At 41.7% G+C, this 19,328-nt stretch overlaps 1 protein-coding gene and 7 non-coding genes across 8 annotated transcripts; 2 read left to right on the top strand and 6 right to left on the bottom strand.

Annotated features, from left to right (window-relative positions):
• The first annotated feature begins 751 nt into the window (after positions 1-751).
• Positions 752-5,813, top strand: LOC111228240. The gene is made up of 2 exons (XM_022754079.1): positions 752-2,775; positions 3,523-5,813. Exons 1-2 carry the CDS (start codon positions 753-755, stop codon positions 3,555-3,557), a joined length of 2,058 nt encoding a protein of 685 aa, XP_022609800.1. The 5' UTR covers position 752; the 3' UTR covers positions 3,558-5,813.
• Positions 5,814-8,445: 2,632 nt separating this feature from the next.
• trnag-ucc lies at positions 8,446-8,517 on the top strand. Its single transcript has one exon. It is a non-coding gene; the product is annotated as a tRNA-Gly (tRNA).
• Positions 8,518-8,684: 167 nt separating this feature from the next.
• trnag-ucc lies at positions 8,685-8,756 on the bottom strand. Its single transcript has one exon. It is a non-coding gene; the product is annotated as a tRNA-Gly (tRNA).
• A 447-nt stretch (positions 8,757-9,203) lies between these two features.
• trnas-aga lies at positions 9,204-9,285 on the bottom strand. The gene has a single exon. It is a non-coding gene; the product is annotated as a tRNA-Ser (tRNA).
• Positions 9,286-14,451: 5,166 nt separating this feature from the next.
• trnag-ucc lies at positions 14,452-14,523 on the bottom strand. The gene has a single exon. It is a non-coding gene; the product is annotated as a tRNA-Gly (tRNA).
• A 421-nt stretch (positions 14,524-14,944) lies between these two features.
• Positions 14,945-15,026, bottom strand: trnas-aga. The gene has a single exon. It is a non-coding gene; the product is annotated as a tRNA-Ser (tRNA).
• Positions 15,027-16,878: 1,852 nt separating this feature from the next.
• trnas-uga lies at positions 16,879-16,960 on the bottom strand. Its single transcript has one exon. It is a non-coding gene; the product is annotated as a tRNA-Ser (tRNA).
• Positions 16,961-18,864: 1,904 nt separating this feature from the next.
• On the bottom strand, positions 18,865-18,946 carry trnas-uga. Its single transcript has one exon. It is a non-coding gene; the product is annotated as a tRNA-Ser (tRNA).
• Between the last annotated feature and the right edge of the window lie 382 nt (positions 18,947-19,328).

The raw sequence follows: 19,328 nt of genomic DNA, 5'->3' as shown, positions 1-19,328 counted from the left end.
TCAAACCCCACTACTCTCACTTTCACACCAGCAGCACATCCTCAATGAGGAATTACAAGAGGGCCCCTTTAAGGAAGGAGATAATTGACGCCTGGGCACTCCAGGCCAGTGAAGACAAAGAGTTGTGCTACGCTGGGTCCTGGCCGGGGAACCAGTACCGTAATCAGGAAACCCAGACTGGCTCTCCTTTGACGGTGGTAAAAAGCCCAGAACCCCAGAGTCCTCCTGGGGGACGGGAGCCTGTTCAGTCCGTCTCAGACACAACCACAGACAGTGGTGTGGGGACAGACACTAGTTCCTCTTATGGTTACCCCATGGCAGGCCAGAAGAACCTTCATCGCTCCAGCAACAGCGCCTTCTCCCGTCTCAGCCTCAGCCCAACGCAACCGCCCTCACTACACCCCTTACTGCAACCCTCACAGCAAGACCCATCCTCCCCATCCAAGGCCCATGATCAGGGAGAGCAGCAGCCGTCCTCTCCCAGGAAGAGCACCTCCACTCCCCCAGAGAGCGCAGAGCAAGTGGTCTTTGGACAGTTTCTCTTAAAGCCAGTGAACCGGCGACCATGTGATGCCATTGGTGAACTGGAGAGCATCAATAAGGAGATGGAAGACACGATCAAGAAGAGACCCAATGTGGATCAGTGCACCGATTATCTCGATGGGGTGAATAAGAGTCTAGACCTGTTTAAATCAGGAGCACATTTCACTGCTGGTCCAGAACCAGGCAGGGAAGCAATCAGTCTTCCACCAATGCACATAGAAAAACCCACCAATATGAAAGTCAGATCAAAGTCCTTGGCTTCTACTGCTGATCTATACTCCATGGACATGAGGAGTGCTTTCTCCAGGCCACAGGCCAACAACATGCCACCAACAAATGAGCTATCTGTACTCCCCAACGCAGGCCTCAGAGACAATGGCCTCCTGTCCTCACTATGTCCACACAATGAGTCAAACCGGCTCTATAGACAGGACATCCCAGTCGCTCAAGAGTCCTTGCTGAGGGATGTGGGGCTAACTGTATACACAGAGACCCCTGGTGGTCCCGGGGAGCCAATGCAGCGCTCACTCTCAGTCCCATCTCCACTCAGTCATAAAGAGCTTAGTCAGTCAGTGCAGCCCTCGTGGGAGAGTAGGACAGCACTTAAAAATGGTGGTAGCCCAGAGCACAACTCAAATAAAGAGCTTCAAGCTGAGGTGGATACACAGAGAAAGGCTAAATCAGACAGTGGTCCTCCTTTCAGGGGTGAGGTGAATTTACGCATCTGTAGATCCAGGAGTGAAAGCAGCAGATCACCTCAGAAAGAAGCTTCACCACGCATTACAAGGCTGAGCAGGGAGGTTTCCTTTGTGTTTGAGGACAGTGATGGAAATGGGAGATATGCCATCTCTGAGCCTCTGACCTATAAGAATGAATCAACAATAGCAGATAAGCATCTGGAGAACTTGTTGATTCAGGAGAAAGCCAATGCTTTACCTGCAGAGGACCTCAGCAACCTGTATGAGGTCAAATGCGCAAAAGGTATCCCTGAAAATGAGTCCATCGAGCAGAGGGCAGCACGGATCCTGGGCATAGCCGTTCCAGTGGAGGCATTGGGTGTGGCTGACAACCAACTCTCCGAGGACAACCAGGACGAAGCAGACGCCACTGTAGCTGAGAAACGACTGAGTCCAAGCGAAGAGACACAGCAGGTGATAGGAGAGTGTGAGCAAGTCAATGAGGAGTCCCATGTTGTCCATGGGACAGAGACAGAGGCGATGGAGACAAGATTAGGTGTGGACCAAGAAGAAGGTAACAGACAAAAGCACAGCAGTTACCACAGTGATGGTGAACACATCCTGGATGCTGAGACTCAGTCCGCCGTAGTACTGGACCTGCCTGAGTTCCCACCCAGTAAGCTTCTCCTCTCCCTGCCTGTCACTCCTGATGAGAAGCTAGCACTGAGCATGTGCAGCGGGGAGAAGAAGGGGCGAGGCGGGGCGTGCAAACTCATCGAATCCCTCCAAGATAAGCTAAACTCTTCCGCCTCTTCATGTGCTATGTCTCCGGGAAGATCAACCACAGACAGAATGGCACGTCTGAAGGAGCTGGACTCGGTGTCTCGAATCAGACGCCTCAGTCTCAAAGGTTCTGAGTCTGGAGGAGAAGCTGGTGCTGAGGAGAGAAATGGAGACAGAGAGGAGGGCGAGGTTGAAGAAGAAGCAAAGGAGGAAGTTGAGGGGAAGCTAGATGAAGAAGAGGAGAAGAGACAGGAGGAAGAAGGAAGGGAGGAGGAGGAAAACCCAGATGAACATGAGAATGCACATGAAACACATGAGAAGCTGGGAGATCCCGAAGAAGACTGTAAACCTGAAGAAGTGAATGAAGTGATATGTGAGGAAGAGCAAAGACAAGACGAGGAGGAAGGAGAGATTCATGTTGAGATTGCACTGAAAGTGGACAATGAAGGGAGTGAAGAAGTCGATGTTGAATTAAAAACAGAAGAGCCAGAAGGAGAGGTGGAGCTGAAGATAGTGGAGGATGACAAAGAAAAGCCTGTGGAGGAGCTGAGAGATGGACAGAACGCAGAGGAGGTCAGCAGAGCTGAATCCACACAAGACGCTGAGGGAGAAAAGTTGCCCAAACCAAAGCAGCGCACCAGACTGCAGAAGCCTCCTCTGCTTCCGAAACCCCGCAGTGTTCCCAAGAGAGAAATAACGCTGCCGCTCAGCTTCAGCTCTGGGACCTGCGGCCCCTCAAACATGGAGGATGAGGAGGTGCTCTCTGTCTCAGGTGGGTAAGAAGGTTTATTACAGAAAGTTTGATATATATCAAATGTCGTGATATTTCCCACCACATGCATAATATTCGTTTTGTTTTTGTTTTTTTCATTATTTATTTATTCATTTTTTTTGCAGTTCTGCAAAGCCCTGCTGCCAAGTGTGGCGCTCACTCCTCTGCTTTTCTTACTGTACATTGTACCGTGCCATGTGACAATCTTTCTTTCTGAGAGTGAGACGACTAGATGGATATCAATTTCATGTCTGTTTTTTTAAGTCAGGATGTCGTTAGCATAGCTTAGCATGAAGACTGGAGCCAGCGGTGCATGTAACTCCATATAAAATCACAACTTGTTTTTACTCTTTGGTACTCTCCAGTCTTCATGTAAAGCTAAAAGCTTTCTGTAGTTTACTATACTTTGAATGCAGACATGAGAGCACTGTCACTCTTTTCATCTGACTGTGGACAGTGAGGTTTACAGGTGTTGCTTGGCATGTTTTTGGACTCTGAAGAGAGGCTGAATGACTGTGTCCCCTGCTCCCAGTCTTTTCTGACTCCAGCTCCTTCCTTCATGCACAGACAGACTGGAATGACTTTTCCCACCTCACTTTTGGAAAGAAAGCAATAAGCACATTTGCCAAGATGTTGGACTGTTCCTTTAAGGTGCACTTTAGTGAGAGCAAATAACATCGCCCTGACACTCTGACTTATTTCCGTTTGTGTTGTCTCATCTTTTCTTTCCTCTCTTTTTCTCATCAGATGCCTACGACCCCAGCCGGGTGGAGAGAGTGTAACCTCTGACACCGCCTTCACCACTGTGGATATCTGTCTTTCTCAAGTTAACAGCTTTTTCCAACAACAAAGGCTTTCATCTCACCTCATGGCTTTGTCAGCCATGACCCCTCCAATATTGTTACACATTACTCCTCACACATCTGACTGTCCTGGTGCTGCGAGAGCATTTTTACAGCCAAATAAAGGCACCGGCGGTGCCAATTCTCCAGGCCTTTTCAACCCTGTCGTCCTCGTCCTCCCATTCTCTCCACTCCTCCAAAGTTTATTTACTCAAGCAAGCGGACTTCCTCTTTTTGAAGTCATCTTATTTTGCTTTTGGAAAAATGCATGTCATTATTCCCAGTCTGCACTTGGGCTCCTTTTACGAGCTCGGGTGTTGAAATATGAATGTAAAAGTGCTTCTGTTCAGCAAAACAAAAAGAAATGTAACAGAAAAAAAACAAGAAGGCAACATTATTGCATTACAATCAGTATTAACCTACACCAAATGTAAATAAGACAGAGTTATAAGATTTTATTAAGAATATAAAAAATCAATTTACGACATTTAATTGCTGAAGAAATGTATATTTTCTTATCTATGTTAAGAAAAGACTAGATTTTTGGAAGTGTAGTCTTTGGGTGTATTACTAATAATGAAACCCCCTGCTCTTTATTCTTATACTTGTGTGATAGAGAATGTACTCAGAGAGCTGGGATTGCAATGAGAAACACTGTGGTCCTTGAATAGTTTCACTCTAGAGCAATATAGTTGTTGTACACGGGCGTCTGTGACACGATTTGAGAAGTAAGTCTCCATTTCAAGGAGCTGATCTCATTTAAACGTTTGCTTTGAAGCTCTGCTTTTTTGGTACAAGTGTTAGATTTGCACTGCTGAGATTATTGGCTTTATGCTACCGGCGAGCACCTGATAATCTCCTCAAATACTCAGAGATTACACTCGGAGAGGAATCACGTTCGCACCCTCCCTCCGCTCTGGCGCCGTCAGTCTCAGCATCGCCAATCGCAACATGTATCAGAAACGTCTGATGTTGGTGTTATTTTTGTTAATCCTCATACTGTTCAAAAAGAAAATCTATATTTTGTGGCATTAACAGAAGTCTATATTTAACCGTGGGGTTTTCTTCGTTCATATCTTAGTTCCTGTGTGATTTCAGAAGTGCTTCTTGCAGGAAAATGATAGATGTAGCTATATTGATCGCAGTGTGCCTTGTACACACTGTGTCTGTGGAGAACTTTGTTTGTGTGTGTAACACATCCTGTATTGTCGGTTTACAATTCCTAATTTAAACTGGACATCTGTAATTCATTTTACTTTAACACACGAAAGACACATTTGGAGTTGTTTTTGGCAATAATAATAAATATTAAGCTAATGATGCTTAATATGGACGCTGTACAGAACATAGCTGTTGGAATACTAATCACAGTATCTGAACACGTTCACTAATTTAATGTTGACATATCAGTGCTTTGTAAATTGTGGGCATAACTGGCAGTTGGTTTACACTCACTTCACTTAATGGGGTAGCAATACAATTAAAAACATACCAAACCAAACTTTATGCTATGCATTGGACATCAATATTCACTGGGTTTAAGTACCAAAATTCAAAGCTAAAACTGTAACTTCTGGTTTGCTTCTTTGACCCTGTCACTCTTCGATCTGTATTGTCGAGCTGTATTTGATGTTGAACCTGTTGGACGTGGTTATAGACGTGCATGGAGGCGGCTCCGACTCGAGTCCGCCAGCGGAAGCTCAGTCTGAGGTTTTTGTCTTTGTCCTGTTACCAACCCAGTACCCGTACCTCTGTGTTCCAGGTAATGTGTTATCTGGTCATTCTCGTAGGTCTTTTTGTACTGCAACTTCTTTGTAACATAATATAGACTATTGGTGCACATCTTGCTTTGATATTTTCTATTTTCATACAGAAGTATGTACAGCTTCTTTTGTATGCGCAGCATCTTTTTTTTTTCTTTTTTTTGTGCATGAAATGCGTAAGACGTCACAGAGAGAAGGTGTATTTGCATATAATTGCATTTGGTACTATATAGTCTATCCAATAAACAAGTGTTATATTTCATATAATGTATATTTTATTTTCAAAAGTTAAGCTACATATTTAAACAGAACAAGGTATTTTTAGATTATTGTGAAAAGGGAACTGTTTTTGAAGGCACAATATTTGTCTATATTTCCTGTGATCATTAAAATGGTCATAAATAGAGACAAGTGTGTGCTGTTGTACAGTGCTGCAGACTATTCATAAATAAAAGTCTTTGCATGAAACATACTGTGTCTTCATTATTAATATTATACATCATTTGATGCAGTTCCAGTGGACAGTTATGCACACATTTATTATTAATGATGATGAAAAATAAGGAACTATTGTGTTTTCATGTTTGTAGGGAAATATTCTTGCAGCCATGGTCTGGTTAACAGAATTTTACTGTTGGGTCCTCCTGCTGTGCACTGAGGATATGTCCTGTTACCTCCAAGTTCCAATCAAAGCCGACCTGTGGCCCTTTGCCGCATATCATCTCCTCGCTCTCTCTCTCTCTCCCTGACTTTCCTGTGTTTTCTGAATTTGTTAATGTTTTGTCTGTTTGCATGTGTTTTCAAAGAACTGAACTAGACCACTCATCAACTTACACTGGTACCCATGGCTGCAGGAAAAAAATTCAAGTCACGAATGCTGCCTTCAGAGGTGACGTCTGTGGGTCCCTGATGGTGGAACAAGCTACTTAATGCTATGAGAGCAGGGGCGTCCCTCTCTATCTTCAAGAGTCTCATGGAGACTCATCTCTTCTGAGAGCACCTCCTCTCCTGACACCTAACACCCCGACATACCTAACTATGCCTGGTGTACTTGCACTTCTTTAGTAGTTAGTACTCACACCAAGGTCTCCTGCTGCACTGAGGCTTTAGTTTGTCCCTCACTTGTGAGTCGTTTGGGATAAGCGTCTGCCAAATGAGTAATTGTAAATGTAAAGTAGAAAACTGCAAAACCGAACAAGGATTTGATGCCAGTTTTATTGAAGTATCGACTGTGCCCAACGAAAGAAACAGGCTCTATGAAAAAGAACTGCAATTTATTGTGGTTAACATCAAATAGTAGGATAAATGAATCCATATGTATAACAGGGTCTGTAAATGAAATTATGATTCAAAAGACAGATGACAGCATTCTCTCCTGCTCCTGGCTGCATCCCAGCACTTGAGTGCATTAAAATATGAATCATTACTTTGATGCTGACACTCAGCGTGTAGCTGGATGTTTGATTTAGCTTTTAATTTACATTAAAGCACAATTACTTCTACACAGCTATATTCAAGATCTATTATATATAGTGATTAAACTGAACTTCAAGAGCAGCATGAAATGAAACTTGTTAAAGGTTGGAATAATGGTAATAATCAACTTGCATGAACATACAGTAGATAAGATAAGGGCTTGCTGCCCTCTGTGGGCCAATAAAGGTATTGTCACAGAGGAGCATGAAAACCAATCTACAGGGGTCATGCTGTATATCTCTTATTATAAGCAAAGACATTCATCTGTATGGAATAACTCATTACACTGGGGGAAAAAACTTTAGCATGAATCATATTTGAAACATTTTGGTTTACTGGATAAACACGTTAAGTGTAAATGCGAGCGAAAGAATAACTTGTCTTCATTTGCTCAGGAGCAGACAAGACTCAGTCTTTTTATAACATGTCAAATCATCTTTGTGGTAAATGTGAAAGATCTGAGAATCCTATTTCAATTACAAGAAAGGATATGTGGGAAAACATGGATGCAATGAGCAAAGTAACTAACTACGGAATTACACGCAGGTATGATTATAATCCAGTTAAACTTGACTCATGTAGGACAGTTACTGGTGCACATGCATGTAAGTAGGAACTTTGTTTCATGTAATGTGGTAATATTATTTGTATTTACATTATTCACAAATTCGCAAGGAGAGCTCGAAAAGCTACTTTTAGTTAACTGGCTTAACTGAACGTAACACTGCCCGTCCTGGATAACCTGTACTACGAAGCAGGTTATCAGCTGGCTCAGTTGGGTTTACCTGTCCGCTGACGAGCGCGTTCATGTGAAAGAGGCGGAGTTGTTAATCGTAAGCAACATCGTCTGAACCATGAATGAAGTTCTTAATATGATATGAGAAGACGCGCTGATACTTTCCTGTACGTTTGGTTGTAACCACGCCCAACAATGATATTCAACAAGGTGAAATGTAAACAATATAAAATACATAAATATTTCTGAATATAATTACCATTAAAGTCAGAATAATGATGTATTGTAAATAAGTGGATGAATTATCATTAAGTTTCTTGCTCAGTATTTTCGCTCTTCAGTTGATGATGAGCAAAGTGTTATGAACATGAGAGATTTAATGTCAGACTGTTTCTGCTGCAGAGAGGAGAGAAAGAAAAGAGAAGTAGGTCATGTCTGATTAGTCAGTCTGACTGAAATGTTTAAAAATTAAAAATCGAATTTATAATCATGGGAAATATTCAATAGGACGTGGACCATTGTTCTAATCAAACACATCAGAGGTTTAGTTTTTATTTCCAGTTCTGGTCACAGAGTCTCCTCATTTGATCAATGAAAATGAAGCTATGATAAACTCCTCTGTTTGTTAGACGCTCTGTTTAAAAACCAGATTGGCAAGGTCTGGAACAGTAACACGATTCCACTAATTTATATAAATGTCTACTACTCATATTTATCACTTTTGTTCCCGTCAGGATCCAGTGGGAATGATGACTCCGTTTTTCCAGGTATCTGATTTGTCAATAGTTCGGTTGTTGATGGTTGGTGGTAGTTAATCACGCATGGAAATAGTACATCAGTGACTGTGTTCCATGCGATGGTGGTATAGTGGTGAGCATAGCTGCCTTCCAAGCAGTTGACCCGGGTTCGATTCCCGGCCATCGCAATACATTTAGACGCACAAAACTATCAAATCAATTACACTTTTTAGTTTGGCTTATAAATTTAATCTATGGATTTAGTTGAGGCAAAAATTAATATCAGTGTTGACACAAAATGTTCGCTGTCTGCATTGTTTCGCAAAATAGAACAAATTCGCTTAAAAAAATCTATTGCGATGGCCGGGAATCGAACCCGGGTCAACTGCTTGGAAGGCAGCTATGCTCACCACTATACCACCATCGCCACACTAGTCCCTCTGCCGATGATGTATGGAATTCAGCAGCTGGATGATGGTGGGAAAAGACGGGGAGGAGGTACATCAGGAAGAGAAGAGAAGAAGAGAAGACAAGAAAAGAAGAGAAGAGAAAAGAGAAGAGTGTGACCACTGCCTGTTGTGCAGCTCCTCAGCTGAGCCTTTGACAACGCGGAAGTCTAAAAGAAAGAAAGAAAACGAAAGAAAGCAAGAAAGAAAGAAAAAAAGTCCTCATGAACTCAGAACAGGACCTCTCTGGCACAAGACAACCTCTCATCACAAGCTATTTCATTGTCAAGGAACTGAGTTTTCAATATTTTTTCAATCTTTTACAGAGATGAGAGGAATGTCTTTCTTTGCTCCGATACAAGTAAAACAGACTTGTGACCAATTAATGAACGTCTATCATTCGTTTTGATAAAAGTAGTATAATATTTCGTTGTCGGCAGGATTCGAACCTGCGCGGGGAGACCCCAATGGATTTCTAGTCCATCGCCTTAACCACTCGGCCACGACAACTCGGCAAGTTTCAGGAAGTGACGCAAACTTGGTTAAATCAAATTTAACTCGTTTATATGTGGGTTAAGTGATTGTGAAATCTTCTGCTTCTGCTTCTGCTTACACGATGGTGGTAAAACTCACAGTATGGATTCTCTACGGGTACTCTGGCTATTTCCCACAGTTCAAAGACATGCACTTTATGTTAACTGGCAACTCTATTTAACAGCAACTATTTAATGCAACACTATACTATGACTTTTTATGCCTTATTATATTATGACGTTTTTATGACTTTTTATTTTGTCCTCCATGAATGACGAAAAAGAAACAAAACAGATTCACACACTACCTGCAAATAGTGGAGACAAAGGTGTCCTCCATTCTTATTTTGTTTGTTTACATTTCGCTCAGTTCCGACCAAACGGCCAAATTTTCGTGGTTTATTTACTTTAGCCAACAATTGTTGGCTATAATAAATAATTTCTTCTGCAATATTAAAATTAATTAAGTCTGTCAACAGGATTATGCCATGGAGTTGTCAGGTTATGTAAGTTTTTTATTATTAAATAATAATATCGGATATTGTATTCCTAATTTGAGGAGATAGGTTTCACAGGTCGTCATGGCGATGAGAAGATTTTTGCTTTTTTGTCACACTTAAATGTCTTAGATTATCAAACAAATTTTAATATCAGACAAAGATAACCTGAGTAAATACAAAAAGCAGTTTTTTCATGATTTCATTTATTAAGGGAAAAAAGCTATCCAAACCAACCTGGCCCTATGTGAAAAAGTCATTGCCCCCCTTGTTAAATCATGAATTAACTGTGATTAACCACATTTTGTTGGAAAGCTGAGTTCAATTTCACTAGCTCCACCCAGGCCTGATTACTGCCAGACCTGTACAATCAAGAAATCACTTAAATGGAACCTGTGTGACAACATGAAGTAAGCTAAAAGATCTCAAAAAGCAACACATCATGCACCGATACAAAGAAATTCAAGAACAGATGAGAAACAAAGTCAGTGACATCTATCAGTCTGGAAAGGGTTACAAAGCCATTTCCAAGGCTTTGGGACTCCAGCGAACCACAGTGAGAGCCATTATCCACAAATGGAGAAAACATGGAACAGTGGTGAACCTTCCCAGGAGTGGCTGGCCTACAAAAATTACTCCAAGAGCGCATCAACAACTCATTCAGGAGGTCACAAAAGAACCCAGAACAACATCTAAAGCACTGCAGGCCTCACTTGCCTCAGTTAAGGTCAGTGTTCATGATTCAACAATAAGAAAGAGACTGGGCAAAAATGGCATCCATGGGAGAGTTCCAAGGCGAAAACCACTGCTGATTGTGACTTTAAGCTCAAGCGCACTGGTTGGTGGTTATGCAGCAGGACAATGATTTGAAGCACACCAGCAAGTCCACCTCGGAATGGCTCAAAAAACAAAAAAAAACTAAAGTTTTGGAGTGGCCTAGTCACAGTCCGGACTTAAATACGATTAAGATGCTGTGGCATGACCATAAACAGGCTGTTCATGCTCGAAAACCCAATGTGGCTGAATTAAAACAATTCTGCAAAGAGTGGGCCAAAATTCCTCCACAGCGATGTGAAAAGACCCATTGCCAGTTATCGCAAACGCTTGATTGCAGTTCTTGCCGCCAAGGGTGACACAACCAGTTAAGTTTTTCTTTCAATTACCTTTTCACATAGGGTCAGGTTGGTTTGGATAGCTTTTTCCCCTTAATAAATGAAATCATCATTTTAAAAACTGCATTTTGTATTTTCTCAGGTTATCTTTGTCTGATATTAAAATTTGCGTGATGATCTGAAACATGTAAGTGTGACAAAAAAAACAAAAGAAATTTGTAAGGGGGCAAATACTTTTTCACAGCACTGTATAAAAACAGATCCTGATGTCATTTTGCACCTGAGCGCTGATTGACAGCAGCTGAGCTCTTAAGTAAAACTCTTCAACTGATGATTTGTTGAAAAGTAAAAAGTGAGAAAGCATCTGTGATAAAGTGCTAACATCTGGAAGTGAAAAGCAGCTGTTGCAGTGAGGCGCACATGGCTTCCTATTGTTTCATCCATGAGAAACACCTGCTGACTCTCAGCATCTTCAGTCTGGATGACCGCTATGGTAAAACACAGTAGCCCATAGCTGACTGACACACCTTTGCTCTGTGACATTATTAAATGGAGCATAACAAACTACTTCTGATAGGAAGGACTGTGAGCAGAGTCATCTCCCCTGTGTACCGCTCTGATAGCACCGAGCTGACAAACCGCTGGAGAGTGAGCGACTACAGAGCAGACGGACACATCATCATGTCAGTCCTCTGTCGGTTCACTGGAGATTCTCTGCAGAGTGCAGAGAAGAAGAAGAGGAAGGCCTCTGAGGAAGACAGCGGCAGCAGCAGCAGCAGCAGCAGCAGCAGCAGTCTGTGTCGGCCAAAGAAACGCCTCAGAGGGGGATGGGATGGTCCAGTAGTTCTCATGAACAAACCAGGTAATCCAGCAGTTCCTGGAGGACCTGCAGACTCCAGCCTCTTTGGTTCTTTGATGGTTCTGGACCTGCTGCAGCTTTTGGTCTGTCCCTTCAACACTGACATGGTTCAGTCCATTTTGGACTCACAGGCCTGAACTGATGCCTTGAAAATGAGACTGACCATGTTTGTGTCCTGCATCTGGCAGGTCATTAAAGGGATTATTTTGACTCCTCAGAGCCGGCCTGAGCGTCTGGCAGGGCTGGTGAGGCCCCTGGTAGCGTCTTGCACTGGGGCCCATGGACATGCTGCACCATATCCAACATATGGTGGACTGAGGAGTGAACATTGTACATATGTAAATAGTTTGTTCATCATGGATGTGGAGCACAGGCCAGTGTTTTCAGTGCGTCTTGCACCTTTCTTTCTCTCTTGGATCTGGCCTGTGTCTGACATCGTGAAACTACAGTGGAGCCACGGAGAAATTAACAAGAGTGAAGAGACTGGTGAGTCGTCCTTTACACACAGTCTAAAAGTTAAATAGTCTGTGTTCATACTACAGTGTGAATATGTTGTGTGAATATAAATATATTGTGTAAATTCTACAGTATGGATCAATAATGAAGAGAAGAGGGCGAGACAGCATACACTACAAACTCTCTCACTAAAAAAGATAAGTACACATTTATTTGTTATCAGAATTCCTGTCAATGATATCAATATTGATCAATAGTTCTTCTGTTTACCTCATTGAACTTACGTTTATTCGTTTTTTTTTTTTTTTTAGAATTTCCATATTTATCAATAGGTCTTTGTTTGTATCATTGATAAAAGTACATGAACATCCTTCATGTTTTTGTTCCAGCTGCATTTTGTCTTGAATAAACTGGTTTTCACATGAAGTTACAGTTTGTGTTCGTATTGAACCTCAGCACAAAATCTGTGAGACACTGCATTTTAACTACAGTGTGTTTGTCATGATCTGTTCATCTGGATTAACCAGACATAAGTGTAAAAGCTTAAAACATACTACAACTCAGTGTCACATGTAAAGTTAGTGAATAGTACAACAGTGTTTCAGTGGGGAAATAGTAATCTCTCTTTCCACCACCATAATACATCTGAGTGATAAAGTAGGTTTAAAAAGCCTTCATGAAAATTAATGACAGTGCTTGAACCCTAAATCACTGAGGGGTTATAATTTATGAATTATTTTTAAAGATTTTCTGTTTACAGTTTGATTTACACCATAAAGCTCAATTTTTTTTTTCTAAATCAGTTCAACTGTGGATAATGTACCTGATCTCCTTGTACTTATTAAATATATGTAGTACTTAGTATTTACACCAAGGTTTCCTACTGCACTGAAGCTTTAGTGTTGTCCCTCGCTTGTAAGTCGTTTTGGATAAAAGCAAAATGACTAAATGTAATTTCAGAAAAACAGAATTTGAAACAGTTGTTTTTTGGAGAGCCACGCATTCGTGGATACAAGAGCTCCATCTGGTGGAGTTTACAATCCACTCATACACTTCACTTACTGTATGCTGGGTGAAAAGCAGGACACGCTCCAAGAGGCAAACACACATTAATGATTTCTTTGTAGGTGATGTTATAGCGCGTATCTGTCTGAAAGCTGGACAGGAAAACCCACACACTGCTGTCTTGTTGCTGATATGTTTATTCACCTGTGGTCTGTGCTGAGCAGGAGAACATCCAGTAAGAAAGAACATTCAAACTTTAAATATAGAAACATTTCTGACAACATACAATTCAAGTTCAGTCCCAAGTAAACTTTCACTTTGATTTTGTTGTCAAGTCAGAGGAGCCTGAGGAGCCAGTCTTGTGCATAGCAACATAAAAGAGAAACCACCATCCTATTAATACAGTCTTATAAGAGTAGCCATTTGATGCTACTTTAATATTCTATTAATATTTATTTTTGAATAAAAACTACTGAAAACAGTTAATGATAATCAGCATGCATTCAATGGGAAAACGAAGTTTGCAGTTCAGTGTAATATTGTCTGAACAAAGAGATGAGTGTAGTGGAGAAACAGTGGCTGAGAGTTAACAGTTTACATCTTCAGACAAAGTCCTGTTATGCAAGAATAAGTGTTGATTAAGAGGCAACATGTAGAGTCATTGTTGACGACTACAGTTCAGTCTTTTACAGAATTTATTTTCATGGAAACAGCGTGGACAATCCAGAGATTCATACAGGTAAAGCATGTTCTCGCTGAGCTCACACAGCCGATGAAGTAAAGTTTCAAAATTCCAGGGTCTCAGATTTTCTGGATAATCCACAGACAACTCTGATCAACTTTAAATGAAACTAGTTTCTACCAAACAAATAGCCCCTATGAAAACTCTTTAAAGAGACATTTCCATGTAATGTCTTCATCGTTGACAGGATTCAAACCTGTGAGTGGAGATCCCAATGAACTTCAAGTCCACCGCCTTAAGCACTCGGCCACAACAACTACACATCTGAGATTGCTTCATGTTGTGAAGTACATGCCTGTGAAAGCAAAACTGTGCCAACAAATCATGAATAATCCTAATTCATAGTAAATTTTAATAACTTTTTTTTAAAGGTAGGCCAACATCTCCATCTCAAACACAAACAAAAATGTTAGTCTCATTATAACAGATCATCTTTTGAGTAGTCTATCTGTTTCGGAAACTAAACAGCAGCTGCGATGGCCGGGAATCGAACCCGGGTCAACTGCTTGGAAGGCAGCTATGCTCACCACTATACCACCATCGCTTGGAAGACAGTGAATTTTCATGGAACTTTTCTCATGCAGCAGCAGGTTACATGAGTGGCAGAATTTAACTGGAAGTTTGACAATGAAATTGTGAAGTAGCAGTTAAGCTGTACCTTGGTGCGTCAAAGCAAAGGAAAGACTGAACTATGTTCCCCAAATCTTAGTGGACAACTGTGCAACTTCTTTTACACAGCTTCACTGTTTTCAATGTAAAGATGTTGGAGACTCTACCACCGAGCTACATCCCTGTATGTGCCAATAACTTTTTGTCAGCAACTTTCATGTGACGTGGTCATTTTCAACAGGTCTTAAGACCCACTGGGGATGTCAGGGATTGAACCTTCTCTAACATGCAAAGCATGCGCTATAACGTTGAAGACAGCCATGAGTCAGCAACAACAACACACGAAAATGACCCTCCGTTGTTGGCAGGATTCGAACCTGCGCGGGGAGACCCCAATGGATTTCTAGTCCATCGCCTTAACCACTCGGCCACAACAACTGCAACTGCACACAGTGATTGAGTTTTCGTGTCCGCCTCCATTACGCAACATTTACACATCTTGATCATATCTGAAGAAGACTTAGGGCCTGATTTACTAAAGCTTTGCGTGCGTAAAAACGTGCGCAAACGCGACAGCACGCGCAAACACATGTTGATGCTGATCTACCAACCGGGCGCACCGAGGATTGCGTCTGTCAGTCGGGCAAAATAACACACGCTATCCATTTTGCGCTTCTGCCTTCATGGATATGCAATATAGGCGTGCCTGCCAGAACGCGCAAAATATTGGGAGGAGTAGATGCAAATAGAATGATTTTGCGCACGCAATGAGATTTACCAAACCTGAAACTAATTGCGCTGATTATTTTTGCGAATATATTTAGCACGTTTGAGAGTCAAGTCTTAGGCTACCTGGCACAGCCGTGTGCACAGATGGCTGCGGTCATTGTTGCAAGGAGGCGGCGTAGGCACGACAGGCAACGGAGAGAACGCATCTTTTTTGTTCGTGTCACTCTTTTTGGAATGGCAGAAGAAAAAATAATCGAGACATATCGGTTATCCGGCGATGCCATGATTGTCCTTTGAAAAAGAAAAAAACAAAAAAGTCATTCGTTCAGAGTTCAGAAAATCCTTAAATAATAAATGTTGCATCATAATGTCAAGTGTTTCTTGTTTGTGCTATTTTGACAAAACCAAAAACTCACATTTTTATGTACTAAAGCCCACTTTCTTTTAGACATAGGAAACATTTAGTTCGGCCCAGTTCCTGTCATTTATTCCTGAAACTTAAAACAAATGAAAACGCACACACTTCTGCGCCCCTGCTGGAACGCACAAACAAAAAAACCCTTTTGGCAATTACGCTTTTCCATTGCACAGCTAAAGAACGTTCATGACGCACGTTCATGTCTTATGTGGTGTACCTGAATGAATTAAAAATATTCCCAGTATCCCAGTAATCTGCTCATCACAGAACGTCAGCTGCACCTGCTGTTCAATGGGAGACAGAGGGTCCTCCTCCGCCGGTCCCCCACCTGTTTTATTTGCCGATTTGTTATTCTGTGCGATTTTTTCCTTTGTTCTTCTACGAATGTCTTGCCACCTTTTCTTCATTTCATCCGGTGTTCTTTTGGTTTTCCCCACAGCATTAACCTTGTCACAGATTGCCTCCCATATTGCGTTCCTCCTAATAACGGTTAAATTCCTTTGCTATAACTCAGAAATGTGCTTGTTTGCCTCTTGTACCAGCACCTCCAATTCCGGTCCAATTGGATCTGCTCGTTTGCATTTGCCACGGTGAACACCCTTAACTCGCGCAAAATCCTCATTTAAATAGGGCCGGCTCGATCACTTTTGCGCCTGTAGTCAACTGCGCTGTTAATCTAAGTAAATCACTCGCAAGGCCCAAACAGGCAGTGCGCGCAATCTATCCGTGTGCACACGCAATTTAGCGCTCTTTATTTGGGATCTTAGTAAATCAGGCCCTTAGAGTCAGCAGTTGAGGAGAGGAGGAAGTTTGACATTGAAATTGTGAAGTTGCAGTTAAGCTGTAGGAATACATAATATAATATCGCATAATAATGTAACAACATAATGAAAGAGGAGTGAAAGCTTATGCTGAACATAACTATCCATTTCGGGACAGCTGTGCAGGTATGATTCTGTAGTCACTATCACTGTGGATATAGAGTGCAAAACAAAGAGTTGACGTTTCTCTCAGTCACAATCACAAAGCGTTTGTCATGAAATATTCAAGTTCTGAAATAGTGTTTTCTTTGAGTAAATGAAGGCAGCTCCTCTGCCTGTGATCAGAGACACATCAAACTGTTACTATTACTCTTTACTGTATCGTTGTTGACAGGATTCGAACCTGTGCGGGGAAACCCCAATGGATTTCAAGTCCATCGCCTTAACCGCTCGGCCACAACAACTTAACAAACACATCTGTTAAGTTTCATAGTTTCTTCACTGACAACATTTTAGAGTTCAAAAGAATGTAACAGTATAAATAGTGAGTATATTCAAAAGATGCACAAATTTTATTTTATTGATTTAGCTGCTCATGGTCACTGACTCAGCTCTGTCTGTGATCAAAGACACATCAAACAGTGTGACAGAAACAGCAGGTCAGAGTTCATTCAGTAACGTTGTGGGTTTCCTACATGGAGCTGGTTTAAGAGTCAACACAACATCTTCACCTTGTCAGCAGGATTGATGAGGTTTTTCCTCCTTAACTGTGCATCGACTTGTTAAACTGGACTTTATGGATGGTGTTTCATGACCTAAGCAGAAGGTGAACATCCACACTAAGGCTGTTTTCAGTGTTTAGGCCACGTCCACACTCCCATGTTTTCGTTGTAAAACGCATCTCTTTTGCTACGTTTTCGCCTCGTGTCCAGACTATTCTGGAGTTTTCCAGCACCGAAAACCGAGACTTTTGGAAATGCTGCTGGCCCCGTTTTAGTTTGAAAACTCTGGGGTTGCGTTGTAGTCTGGACGGGGAAAACAGAGACCTTTGGAAATGTTGACATAGACACATATGGTTCTTCCCTGACTGGGTCTCATCTGCCTCCACTACAAGTGGTGAATACAACATGGATAATGAAATACAAGCGGAACTGACCTTATTGTCTTTGGTAGCAGTTGTTCACTTAAATTCTGCATTTCAACATTACAACTGTCTTTGCTGTTGCTCGTTCGTAGTTTTTTTTTTTTTTTTTTGCAACTAATCAACTGCAGAGTAGACAGTCTGCTTCCTGTTTACACGGGCTCGTGCATACTCAGAGTTTGAGATTGCTCATGTATGTATGCGTTTTGAGGTCTGGACGGAGATTGTTTCTGATAAGGAGCGATGATTTTCATTTGAAAACACTGTTTTAAGATTGAGACGTAGTAGTGTGGATGCTGCTTTAGCATAGATAAGTTTTTACCAGTTTAACCACCACAGCTCTCAGAGAAAGCAACTGCTTCGTTGTTGGCAGGATTTGAACCTTGTAACGTGAGAAGGTGTAGGCGGAGAGGCTAGCAGGTTTAGCCGTTAGCTCAGTCAGTCGACAGACAACGAAGTAGGGATTTCCACACGGTATTTTAATTAATAATATTCTAGAATTCAACATAGACCATATTATGCCAGGTCTCCACGGCGCTACATTCACAGTTCATACATGAGTGGTAATATGTAGACAGCTTAACCGTCACCTTCGTGTTACAGAGAATCTTAGTGCGTGTCTTTCGTTGTGGAAGTCCGGAGGTCAAGAACATGGCGGACAAGAAGGCCGCTGCGTATACACTGTGCCACAAAAAGGAGGTAACACCACCTTGTGGCGTTATTCGGTATTGCAGTAAGCACGTTTAGACTCTGACTGTTACAACCTACGCGGGGAGACCCCAATGGATTTCAAGTCCATCGCCTTAACCACTCGGCCACAACAACTACACATATGTTCTCACTTCATGTTGTGAAGTACATGGATGTGAAAGCAAGTTTGAGCCAAATTTATTCATTGTAATAGACTTTTTTTTAACAGCCATCTCCATCTCAAACACAAACAAAAAACATGAGTTATTCTCACTATAATCTATACAACAGCTCATCTGATGAGCAGAAGATCTGATTCCTGTTTACACCTGCACGTGCATTACCACTGTTTACATCAGTGGAGGAATTTGACTGGGAAATGAGGAGAGTCAAAAAAAAAAAAAAGAATCAAGGAGGAGAGAAAGCTGAAGCTGAAGTGAAGAATCAATTATGGGACACCTGTGCAGGTATAATTCTGCACTTGGTGTGAATGTGAAATGTTTGAGCAACAACATTAGGCATTTGTCTTTACTGTATCGTTGTTGACAGGATTCGAACCTGTGCGGGGAGACCCCAATGGATTTCAAGTCCATCCCCTTAACCACTCGGCCACAACAACTGCGCACATTGGTTGAGTTTTCGTGTCCGCCTCCATTACGCAACATTTACACATCTTGATCATAGCTGAAGAAGACTTTACCTGATATCAAAGACAGCACAAAATGGTGACAGTAGAGAGACAGACAAGAGTCATTTACTCACTTCTGTTAAGCGTCATAGTTTCTTTACTGACAACATTTTATAGTTCAAAAGAATGTAACAGTATAAATAGTGAGTATATTCAAAAAATGCACACATTTTATTTTATTGATTTAGCTGCTCATGGTCACTGACTCACAGCTCCTCTGTCTGTGATCAGACACATCAGACAGTGTGACAGAAACAGCAGGTCAGAGTTAATTCAGTAACGCTGAGGGTTTCCTACATGGAGCTGGTTTAAG

This window comes from Seriola dumerili, unplaced genomic scaffold (assembly GCF_002260705.1).
Source record: "Seriola dumerili isolate Sdu_G_001 unplaced genomic scaffold, Sdu_1.0 BDQW01000216.1, whole genome shotgun sequence".
Lineage (NCBI taxonomy): Eukaryota > Metazoa > Chordata > Actinopteri > Carangiformes > Carangidae > Seriola > Seriola dumerili.
This window is presented reverse-complemented; position numbering and strand designations above follow the sequence as displayed.

Excerpts from the sequence above, each read along its gene's own strand:
- LOC111228240 (XM_022754079.1), top strand. The coding sequence starts at position 753 with ATGCACATAGAAAAACCCACCAATATGAAAGTCAGATCAAAGTCCTTG. Across the intron at positions 2,776-3,522 it reads GGAGGTGCTCTCTGTCTCAG|ATGCCTACGACCCCAGCCGG; the intron begins GTGGGTAAGAAG and ends TTTTCTCATCAG.